The 12,522-nt window shown below is 41.8% G+C and overlaps 1 protein-coding gene across 1 annotated transcript in view; it reads right to left on the bottom strand.

Moving 5' to 3' along the window:
• Positions 1-9,358: 9,358 nt before the first annotated feature.
• The window catches only part of LOC112402830 (arylacetamide deacetylase-like 4), a 10,692-nt gene continuing 7,528 nt past the window's right edge, over positions 9,359-12,522 (bottom strand). Inside the window, 4 exon segments of the mRNA XM_024750005.1 lie at positions 9,359-9,549; positions 9,552-9,826; positions 9,828-10,097; positions 11,884-11,947. Of these exon segments, the coding sequence (XP_024605773.1) occupies positions 9,359-9,549; positions 9,552-9,826; positions 9,828-10,097; positions 11,884-11,947 (800 nt within the window).

Below are 12,522 nucleotides of genomic sequence, written 5' to 3' on the forward strand. Positions count from 1 at the left end.
CTTATTAGTTCCAGGAGGTTTTTTGGTCAGTTTTTTCAGATTTTCTACATAGATGATCATGGCATCTATGAACAAAGACAGTTCTGTTTCTTCCTTCCTAATCTATATACCTTTTATTTCCTTTTTTTTTTTAACATCTTTATTGGGGTATAATTGCTTTACAATGGTGTGTTAGTTTCTGCTTTATAACAAAGTGAATCAGTTATACATATACATATGTTCCCATATCTCTTCCCTCTTGCGTCTCCCTCCCTCCCACCCTCCCTATCCCACCCCTCCAAGCAGTCACAAATTACCTTTTATTTCCTTTTATCATCTTATTACATTTGCTAGGACTTCCAGTACAATGTCAAATAACAGTGGTCAGAGGGATATTCTTGCCTTCTTCTGATCTTACCAGAAAAGCTTCAAGTTTCTCACCATCAAGTGTAATGTTAGCTGTAGGTTTTTTGTAGATGTTCTTTATCAAGTTGAAGATGTTCCCCTCCACTCCTAGTTTGCTGAGTTTTTACCATGAATGAGTGTTAGATTCTGTCCAATGCTTTTTCTGCATCTATTGATATGATCACGTGATTTTCCTTATTTAGCCTGTTAACCTGATGGATCGCATTAATTGACTTTCAGATGTTGAGCCAGCGTCTACACCTAGGAAAACTCCCGCTCTATTATGGTGTATAATTTTTTATATATTTTTTTGATACAATTTGATAATATTTTGTAGACAATTTTTTCATCTATGTTCATAAGACATAGTAGTCCATTGTTTGGGGTGGGGTTAGGGGGATTTTTGTAATGTCTTTATCTGGTTTTGGTATTAGGGTAATGCTGGTTTCACAGAACAAGTTAGGAAGTATTCTTTCTGCTTCTGTATTCTGGAAGTGAACTGGTACAATGTCTTACTTAAATGTTGGGTAGAATTCACCAGTGAACCCATCTGAGCTTGGTGCTTTCTATTTTGAAAGTTTATTAATTTAATTCAATTTCTTTAATAGGTATAAGCCTATTCAGATGGCCTATTTTTGTGTGTGGGTTTTTTGCAGCTTGTGTCTTTAAGGAATTCCATTCATTTCATCAAGGTTATCAAATCAGTCAGCATATAGTAGTTCATAATTTCGCTTTATTATCCTTTTAGTGTCAATGGGATCTGTAATAATGTCCCCTCTTTCATTTCCGATGTTAGGAACTTGTGTCCTATCTCTTTTTTTCTTAGTTAGCTTGGTAGACTTATGTATTTTGTTGATCTTTTCAAAGAACCAGTTTTTTGTTTTCTCTGTTGAGTTCTTATTTTCAATTTCATTTATTTCTGCTCTAATTTTTATTATTTCTTTTCTTCTCCTTACCTTGGACATAATTCCCTCTTCCTTTTCTAGTTTCCTAAGGTGGAATCTTAGATGATTGATTTTATATCTTCCGTCTTTTCTAATATGCACATTCAATGGTATAAATTTCCCTCTAAGCACTGTTTTCACCGCGTCCCTCAAATTTGATAAATTGTATTGTCATTTTCATTTAGCTCAAAATATTTTTAAAATTTCTATTGAGGGACTTCCCTGGTGGTACGGTGGTTAAGACTCTGCACTCCCAATGCAGGGGGCCCGGGTTCCATCCCTGGTCAGGGAACTAGATCCCACATGCACGCCACAACTAAGAGTTCGCATGCCACACCTAAGGGCCAGCGAGCCACAACTAAGGAGCCCACCTGCCACAACTAAGCCTGAGTGTAACCTAATTAATTAATTATTAAAAATTAAAACAAAGGGTACAATTCAATGGTTTTTTTAAAAAATTTTTCTCTTGAGATTGATTCTTTGACCCACGTTCAAAGGATTTTGGAAAATTTTTTAGTCATTATTACTTCAAATATTGCTTCTTTCCCTCTCTCTCTTCTCCTTCTGGTGTTCCCATTACACATATATTACTTTTTACAGTTGTCCCACCATTCTCAGATATTCTTTGGAAGTGTGTCTTTAATCTCCAAGTATTTGGGGACTTTCCAGCTGTCTTTCCATCATTGATTTATAGTTTAATTCCATTGTGGTCTGAAAGCAAATGTTGTATGATTTCTATTCTTTTAAACTTATTAAGGTGTGTTTTATGGCCCAGGACCTAGACCATGTTGGTGAATGTTCCATGTGCAAGTACCTTACAATAACAAAATGTTTCTAATTACTTCTATTGTCCCTTGTATCATTGCTGTCATTCATTTCACTTACACATAAGCACATGTAATTAAATATATTATTGCTTTTATTATTTTGAACAAACTGTTATCTGTTAGATCAACTAAGAAAAGAAAAATAAGTATTTTACCTTCATTTATTCATTCTCCAAATCTCTTCCTTTCTGTATGTAGATCTGAGTTTCTGACATGTATCATTTTCCTTCTCTCAAAAACAAACAAACAAACAAACAAAAATCTTCTTTTAACATTTCTTACAAGGCAGGTCTACTGGCAACAAATTTCCTCATTTTTTCTTTGTCTGAGAAAGTCTTTATTTCTCCTTCACCTTTGAAGGGTAATTTCAACAGGTACAGAATTCTAGGTTGATGGGTTTTTTCTCTTAATTCTTTACATATTTCACTCCATTCTCCTCTTGCTTGCATGGTTTCTGAGGAGAAATCAGATGTAATTCTTATCTTTGCTCCTCTATATATAGGTAAGGCATTTTCCCCCTCTTCCTTCTTTAAAGACTTTTTCCTTTATTTTTCATTTTCTGAAGTTTGAATATGATCTGTCTAGGGGTAGGTTTGGGGCATTTATCCTGCTTGGTGTTCTCTGAGCTTCTTGGAACTGTGGTTTGGTGTCTGACATTATTTGGGGGAAATTTTTGCTTCAAATATTGCTTCTTTTCCTTTCTTTCTTTCTTATCCTTCTGGTATTCCTGTTACATATGTTGGGCTGGCTAAAAGGTTCGTTTGAGTTTTTCCATAAGGAAAACCTAAACAAACTTTTTGGCCAACCCAATATGTTACATCTTTTATAGTTGTCCCACCATTTTTAGATATTCTGTCTTTTTTTTTTTTTCCTCTTTGCTTTTCAGTTTTGGAAGTTTCTACTGTCATATCCTCAAGCTCAGAGATTCTTTCCTCAGCTGTGTTCAGTTTCCTAATGAGCCCATCAAAGGCAATTTTCATTTCTGTTTAAGTGTTTTTGGTCTTTAGCATTTGTTCTTTATTCTCTTAGAATTTTTATCCTCTGTTTACATTATCTGTTTGTTCTTGCATGTTGTCTACTTTTTCCATTGAAACCCTTAGCATATTAGCCTCAGTTGTGTGGGTTTTTTTAATTCCCAGTCTGATAATTCCAACATTCCTGCCATATCTGACTCTGGTTCTGATGTTTATTCAGTATCTTCAACATGGGCTTTTGTCTTTTAGTATGCCTTGTAATTTTTTGTTGAAGGGTAGACATGATGTACTGAACAGAATGAATGATGGTACATATGTTCTTAGTAATGTAGCAGTAAGGTGTGGGGGGAGAGGAAGCATTGTATAGTCCTATAATTAGGTCTCAGTATCTTAGTGAGCTTGTGCATCCAGGGCTGTGAACTTCACCAATGCTTCTCAACCCCAAATTCCCCTCCCCTCATGTTACATGGGACAAGATGGCTGGAGAGGGCTGGGGTTGGGTATTTCCCTTCCCCAGGTATGTTAGACTCTGATAAAATAGATTCTCTAGCCGACTCGGACTTGGCAAAATAGATTCTCCTGAGGGCGGGCCTTGTTAAGGAAAACAGAATGCTCTGGCATATTTCAAAAGGGTTCCTTTTCCCCTCCGGGAGCATGCCAGAAGTATGAGGGGAATTTTTCTCCAATATTCACTGTGAGAATCTGATAGAACTCCTGGAGACAAAACTCACAAAAGTGTGGGGGCTTCCCAGTGACAGGCGCCCCTGCAGTTTTTAACCCCCAGCCTTGTCCTCCAGCAATGAACAGTTACAGTTCAGGTTTTCCTACCTTGGCACTGGTTCCTATGGAAGTTTCTGCTCCTCGGTTTCTGCTCCAGTAAGTTGTAATCCTCTGCATGTGCCTGTATGTCTCACCAACATTTTTGAGGGGAGTGAGGACTGGGGAAGGCAGTGGTTTTCCCGGTGTCCTCACTCCCCTGATGGATCTAAGAAGAAGGGTTGTTAATTTTCAGCTTGTCCAGCTTTGCCTTGTTGTTACAATGGAACGACAACTTCTAAGCTCCTTACATGCCAGCCTAAAACTTCCCCATTATTATATTAAACCAGATAGTAAACAAAGCTGCCCTCTTCTGGAAACAGTTGGGGGGGGGTGCGGAACACTACCTCTGTCCTCCAGGATTGTTTACTCTACAAATGTCTTTGAAAAGACAGTCTGGATCAAAAGCTACCAGTGCCTGTTCACAAGAAGTACAGAAACAGGAAAGACCCATGGAGAATCATCTCCCAAAAATATTTCCTCATTTCCACATGGTCTTGTCTTCTGGCAAATTTTTCCATGAGTATGCCTCTCCTTCATCCACTCCAATTAACCTGACTGACAGAGGCTGGGAGGAGGGGGGAAATCTTTAGTTTATCTTACATAGCACTTGATTAGCAGTACTTTCTACAGGGCCCCAAGAATTAGGATCAGGCTAACATGTAGCAGATGCAACCAGGTGAAAAACTCTGATAAGCCATCAGGATTTACCTTGGAAAGGCAGGTGGCTTTCTCTTAAGTTTCGTATTGATTTTTCTATTGGACCTGAAGTATAAATCCAGGTACAGCAGGATGTATTAACAACTGTGCAAACTCTGCCTCATCCCACAAGGAGGGAAACGAAAGCAATTTTATCATCTGCAATAACCCTGGGCAGGGAGTCAGGGCTTATCTGAATGTATGTTAGAGCCAAGGTGATGTTTCCTTAAACACTCGAAGACCTCATATGAGGTTTTTCACCTCTTGGGAGGTACAAGTCACTGTATTTTGGGGAGGGACACAAGTTAATATGCACCTTCCACACAAGAAGTATGGCCCCATGGGAACACGTGGTGCCCCTGGAAAGGAAATACGGCTTACAATGTTGGGGTCAGCCAGGTGGGACCTACAACAGTTGTAGGGTGCAGGTTGACAGTAACTGGCTGGTCATATGCGGTAGGGTTTCCAAGTGACAGAGCAGCTTCTACTACAGCCTGAACTTGCTACAGAGCCTTCTCTTGCTCTGGTCCCCGCTCAAAAAAGGCAATCGGCTATGAGGAGTTTTGTAGCTGAGCGTGTTGCCTCCCCCAAATCCAAAAATGCCTAATAAGCATTGTGCATTTGTCATAGCTGGTGATACAAGGGCAGCAACTTATCTTGGAGTTGAACCCCCAGAAATTTCACTAGGATGGTTGCCTCCTTGATTGTTGAGGGGTTCTTGTCCCACCCTCCACTTTATTTATGTCTCACTAAGGTATTCTAAACTACATGCTTACCAGCTCCATTAAGGTTAAGTAACTCACTGGATTCAGTGTCCATGTGCCTAGTCATTTCATGCTACGTACTATGCTCACCCCTCGACACTTTCCCCCACCTACTCTGGTCACAAACTGCTGTTGAGTCTCCTTCTACCTCCTTAATAAGATGCAACTCTGCTCTCTCTTCTCTAGCCCTACAGCCAATATTGTCATCCCATTCCTCCATCCCTTGTTCCGTTCTAGTAGATTGTTTGGGGGTTTGTGTGTGTGTGTGTGTATATGTTTTTGTTTGTTTGTTTTTGCTTTTGTGGAGAGCAGGGAGGGGATGGGGGATTGTTGTAGCATTTTAACTAACCATTCAGTCCTTTGCAACATGTTTCCCAACTTCCTCCAGGACACTTTTTCTAAAATATAAATCTAATCATGTTGCTTCTGTGATTAAAAACATTAGTATCCCAAAGGCTTTAAGCTAAACTCTAAACTTCTTTACATGGCCTACAAAGGCTGTGCAAGCTATACTTCGCCTGATTTTTCAGACACCCTTGCCACTCCCCCTTTCATGCCTCGAGTATCCCCAGGTGATCCTGGGTGAATCATCTCACTCTTGGAGCAGCTGTTTCCCCAACTGCAAAATGATGGGGTTAGACAAGGGATTAATCTTCAAAATATACAAGTAGCTCATGCAGCTCAATAACAAAAAAACAAACAAGCCAATCAGAAAATGGGTGGAAGATCTAAATAGACATTTCTCCAAAGAAGACATACAGATGGCCAAAAAAAAAAAAAAAAATGAAAAGATGCTCAAAATCACTAATTATTAGAAAAATGCAAATCAAACTACAATGAGGTGTCACTTCCCACCAGTTAGAATGGCCATAATCAAAAAATCTACAAACAATAAATTCTGGAGAGGTTGTGGGGAAAAGGGAACCCTCCTACACTGTTGGTGGGAATGTAAATTGGTGCAGCCACTATAGAGAACAGTATGGAGGTTCCTTAAAAAACTAAAAATAGAGCTACCATATGATCCAGCCATCCCATTCCTGGTCATATACCCAGAGAAAACCATATTTGAAAAGAGACATGCACCTCAATGTTCATTGCAGCCCTGTTTACAATAGCCAGGACATGGAAGCAAGCTAAATGTCCATCAACAGAGGAATGGATAAAGAAGATGTGGTGCATATATACAATGGAATATTACTCAGCCATAAAAAAGAATGAAATAGTGCCATTTGCAGCAGCATGGATGGACCTAGAGATTATCATACTGAGTGAAGTAAGTCAGACAGAGAAGGACAAATATCATATGATATTGTATGTGGAATCTAAAAAAAATGCTATAAAAGAACTTACCTACAAAACAGAAATAGAGTCACAGATAGAGAAAACAATCTTATGGTTACCAGGGTGGAGAGGAGGGGAGGGATAAATTGGGAGGTTGGGACTGACATAGACACACAACTATATATAAAATCGATAACTAATAAGGACCTACTGTATAGAACAGGGAATTCTACTCAATACTCTGTAATGAACTCTATGGGAAGAATATGAAAAAGAGTGGATATATGTATATGTATAACTGATTCACTTTGCTGTATAGCAGAAAGTAACACAACATTGTAAATCAACTATTTTACAATAAAAAAAATTTTTAATGATCAGTTAGACTAGAAGAGCCCTATGTCTTTGCCCACCCCTTAAAAAAAATCAATAATCTTGACTTTTTACTTAACAAATCTTCTATTGTGGTACATTTAGCTGTCCAGATACTTTGTGTGTCCACAATTTCCTATGAGTGTTCCTGGATGTAATTTTTAAGTAGATCCTTGAAGTCAGAAAATGTCTTCAGAAGATTTTATTGTACTTAAGGCTAATAAAGACTTGCAAAGGAAAAAAGAAGACGAGTGGTGTGATTTCCTTCTCCTGATTGGACCCTGATTAATGCAAGAGCATAGAGTTTATCATAAAAATAGACTGGGAAGAGACTAGAGGAAGGTCCAGATTACTGCCCCCTGGGGAAACCAGATGATGGTGATGTGATGGGAGTTAGGACTGGGGAGAGATGAGAGGACCTCTCCTGGGGGACCCTATGAGGAAGAGTCTCAATGTACAGCCCATAACTATCATCACTAGCTCCAGAAAGTCAAGCCAATGTATTTCTTAGGCAGAGAAGTTGTGTTGACTGTTCTTCCCATCCCCTTCTGGAGACACCTTATGTGGTGGACAGACTCTACAGTGGCCCCCAAGATCTCCACCCCCTGGTGTTCACATGCTTGTGTGATCCCCTTGTGTGGGCAAGACCTGTGATTTGCTTCTAACTAACAGAATAAGGCAAAGGTGTTGGCATGTATGTGATTACATTTGTGATTAAATTACTTTAGATTTTAGTGGCTAGCTTGCTTAAGTCTTTCTCCCTTGCTCACTTTAAAGAAGAAAGCAGCCATGTGGGGGAAAATCACATGCAAAAAGCTCTAGAAGCCAATAGAGGCCTCTGGCCAACAGCTAGCAAGGAACTGAAGCTCTCCATCTACAACTTCAAGAAACTGAATTCTGCAAACAACCTGACTGAGCTTGGAAGTAGATCCCTCCCCAGTTGAGCCTCAGATGAAACCACAGCCCCAACACCTTGATTGCAGCTAAGCTATTCTCAGACTCCTGACCCACAGAAACTGTGAGATAATAAATGTGTGTTGTTTTAAGCCACTAAGTTCATGGTAGTGTTGTTACACAGCAATAGATAATTAACAAACTTTTCCATCAAAGCTGCTTGCATATAACACATGGATCTTGATGCCTGTCCATGCTCCCAGGATCCCAGTCCAAACTGCTTATGTAGATATCTGTCCCCTCTGCAAGAATCCACGACTCCCTCCTCCATCAGTCATAGGTGAGGTCCTTGGCACCAAGAGATGCTATGGTTGCAGAGAAGAGAGATTCTCCAACTTTAGCACTTGGGTGGGACTAGGCAGCAGAGAGGCCCAGTGCTACTACAAATGTATCTAGCAAACACAGGCCCAATGCAAAAGCTAATGTGGACTGCCCCCAGCATGCAATACAGTTATTCTCTTCCTTTTCTCTGTGAGCAGAGAAAGTGGTGCGGGCTAAGTGAAGGCAAGGTTCTTTGTAAAAGTGGGACCAATATATAAGTGCACCAAAGAAATCTGACACCTTACTGCTTTAGGGAATGCAGTTTCCGTATCCCAGATGGCACCCAGAGATTCCCAAGACAGCCTTGGCTCTGAGACCCTGCCTCTTGGTAACCAGTGATCTAATTTTGGAATTCAGATTAAAGACTTAAGCACAGGAAAAGTCCCCAGCCCCCAGAGCCCACCCTTTTCCTCACCGCCTTCCTCTTGCTTCTTCTTTCATCTCCCTTTCCAGTGATCTCCTCCAAAACTTCCCCTTAGTCCAGCCCAAATGCAGCTATACTGAGGGCAGAGATCCACTGCAGCAGCATTTCTCAGGCCAACTGGAACCAATCTGTAACCAATCTGCAGGAATTTGGTTGGTGACCTTTGGCCCTAGGAACAATTAGGTGCCCCCTCCTCCAACAGGGACCTGACCCCAAGCAATGCTTCAGCATTATGGGTATATACCCACGACGGACAGTATGGCCAGCTGTTGGCATTCATTCTGAAGAGGCCTTGTGTGTTAGAGCTTTGAGAAATTTTAAAGGCATTGTTTTCTCCATTGACTATTTATTTCACCCGAATGAGAATGTTAGAGAATGTTGCTAGATCCAGAATTGAACACTGCTGGCACTGAAAGGAAACAGACACAGTTTGGATTTTCTCAAACACTAGGCAAGACTATTCTTAGCTTACTTCTCATCCTTCCCCTGCAGGGTAAGCCCTGACTTAGCATCTCCTTAATCAATGAAATACAGTTCATCAAAGGACTCAGCACGTAGTAGAGACCATACTTGCTATGCCCTACTCAGGGCCCCAGGGTTACAGTGTGCTCTTTATACAACTGACTATAGCATTCACAATTTTCAGGGAGCATGGGAAAGAGAAAGGCTTCCAATCAAATAATATCAGAGATCCATGAAAGCCATCCTCCACGTGGTACCACGTCACGGGGACCCACTGGTCCTCCAAGCACTTCTTATAGAGCAAGATGTCATCATGGAGGATGTCATACAGCTCACCAGGAAGGCCTTAGGAAGCTGGGTAATGGTCTCATCAACCTTTATGAGGGGTGTATGTTCCACATCCAGCAAGGGATTGTTTCCTAGATAGGCAGCCTCATTGAAAGGGGCAGGAAACACAGGTTGGTAGTCTGTCTTCTTGAATCTCTTGGGTACGTTGTCCGCGCTGACCCACTTCCAGTACTTCTTCCAGACTTCTGGGGGAATAAAAGCACCACTCAAGATGGCATCTCACCAGGAGAAGTCGATAAGCACGTATTTAAACACGCATCATGAACTTCCGGGTGAGGAACTGGACTTGTTGGTTCTGCAAAAAGGATGGCAGCCGAAAATTAATGAGTTGGACAATGGGATAAATCAGGCCCTGGGCCCGGATCCGAGGAAGACCAGATCTGCCCACCAAGGTCTGAGAGGTCAAGGTCGCAATCCCTGCCCCAGCACTGTCTCCGCAGATCACAACGCAGACCTGCCAGAAGGAAGCAGAAATGCCCATGCCTCCTTGGACTCTCTCTTGCCCATCCACCACAGGGGTGAAGGCTCTACAGAACCAAACAGTTGAAAGGTTGATCTCCTCCAGGAGCTTACTTAAGAAACCCCATTATGTCTTGATGAGGAATCAGGGGGCACCCAGCTCCTGACCATTTCCCCCTGTACAGTGCTCTCGGGGCATTTCCTCACAGGCACCATCCACCTGCAGCCCGCTGGAAGCCTGAAGAACCTTACCTGCCTTTCTTCCTCCACCAGCCTGTCGATCAAAACCAGTCTGGCCTGCGTGCTAGGTCTTTTCAGCTAACTAGAATAACAATATCCTCAACAATTTCCTACAGGGTATTAACAGAGGTGCTTATTAACACCTTTATGCGTTCAAGAGATGTTTTTATTATCACCCTTCAGAGATGTAGAGTCTGGCGGAAACTCTGATGGTGGAATTTCAGACACAAGACTCAGCCGGCTGGGAGGTACGTTGATGGATCCTGGAAAGATGCTGTCTTCCTCAGTCTCATCAAGAAAACCAGAGATGCTAAGGAAGTTACTTTAAGTAAGTTGTATGAGGGAGCTTGTTCTAGAGGTTGAACCTAAAATGGCAGTTTTTAGTTCCTCTCACTTGCCTTCTCTAAACTGTTTCCCTGTAAATTGCTGTAATCTGTTGGATTAAGAACCGGAATTCTGGTGAGTGGTACCCATGGCCTCCTCCATCCACTGAAAAGCTCCCCCTCTCCTCTTTTCAAAGAACCTCAGGTGCCCTGAGTCATGGTTTTCTTGAGACGCTCCCAACACTGGTCCCTGCATGGCCAGCAGTTAATTTGTTAGCTAGTTAGTTCATAAGTCCATTAGGTACTAGGGTTTTTTTAATATTAATAATATTAATATTTATTAGTTCCCAAAGACACGTTTAAACATTAATTAATTCGAGTTTTTTGTTCAGTTATTTCAAATAACATTAAAGGAAAGCATGAAGCTAAAAAGTTATTTTTTAAGTCAAAATGGCCCCAAGCTAAAAAAAAAAAAAAAAAAGCCTAGAAACAAATATTTTAAAGTTTGTCCCAGGCCTAATTGAAACCATGCACCTCAGACTGGGACTTGAACCCACGTGCCGGGACTCGAACCCAGCCTAAACCCAGACTGGGACTTGAAGGTATTAGTTTCAACAATGCAAAAAGCACCTGCGGCATCATCGCCCCAAACCACAGCCAGGACCTTGACCAGGACCTTCAGCCAAGCCCTTAATACCCCCACCACCATCCCACCTCGCTGCCTTCCCAGTCTGAGAGAACGGTTACCTTGAATCCCGCATCCATCACTCCTTTTCTTTCCTTTTTACATAGTTCCATTGTATCCATGTATATTCCTTAAAAGTATTATTATGATTTTAATTGTTTTTAATTTTGTAGACAAAGTATCTGGCTTTATGTAATTTTTGGAAAATTTTTTCACTGAATTTTATACTGTCAATATTCATCCACAGTATGGTATGCCTTACTTGAACAGCTCTGTCATATCCCATAACGCCTTAATAGCTATGCAATGTAACACTGACTATCACAGTTGACTCATGCACTCCCCGTCAAGGGGCATTTGGGTTGTTTCGGGTCTGGGCTGTTTTGAACGATGCTGCGCCTGGCTCCATGGATGCATGTGCAAGAGTGCCTCTCTCGGGGCCTAGGACCTCCTCTCCCTCTGTTCTGCAAATCATCCAAGGCCTCACCCCTCCCTTCTTTTTTTTTTTTTTTTTTAACATCTTTATTGGGGTATAATTGCAACCCCTCCCTTCTGTCACCCAGGTAACACCCACCGAACACCCACCGACTTTCTCCAACAATTCACCCAACCGACAGCAGCACACAGTCGGTCTCTTGGGCTAGAAAACCACACAGGGCGCGGTACATGTCTGCAAGACAAAACCGACACATCGGCAGCCACCTGTAGGGAGGTCGGTGCCCCACGGGGCCCAGCACTGCTCCCCAGCCCCCAAGAAGAGCTACCAACAGTGCTGGCACTGGGTGTGACATCTTCCCTTTCTTCCTATTCTTGGCTCCTGTGAAGTGACTCTGGCCACCTCTGCCGGGACAACACAAAAAGCCAAGTCAGACGCCTGAGTCCACCCCAATCTCCTGAATATCAGGGCTCAGATGTGCCTTGGGGCTCCCCAGCTGCAACGTTTTCTTTTACAGTAGAGGAAACTGTGGACCTAGAAGGCTTGGTGATTTGAAACCAACAAAGCCAAGATGAGGGAAGGTGGGCGTGTCTGCCCTGAAATATGAACAATAATTATATATATGTATAGATGTTATTAAGAAGTAAGCAGTGGTCGCATGGGCCATTTCTATGAGTCGAGCAGTATGTTTGAGGTTCTCAGAGAGCAGCCTGATCATTAATGCATTGACCACACGGGCACAGTGCCAGACACAGAATCTGTACCAAATAAACCACGTCTAACTCAGCAGTTCTCAACCCTGGCTGTTT

This window comes from Neophocaena asiaeorientalis, unplaced genomic scaffold (assembly GCF_003031525.2).
Source record: "Neophocaena asiaeorientalis asiaeorientalis breed wild unplaced genomic scaffold, Neophocaena_asiaeorientalis_V1.1 scaffold275, whole genome shotgun sequence".
In the NCBI taxonomy this organism is placed as follows: domain Eukaryota; kingdom Metazoa; phylum Chordata; class Mammalia; order Artiodactyla; family Phocoenidae; genus Neophocaena; species Neophocaena asiaeorientalis.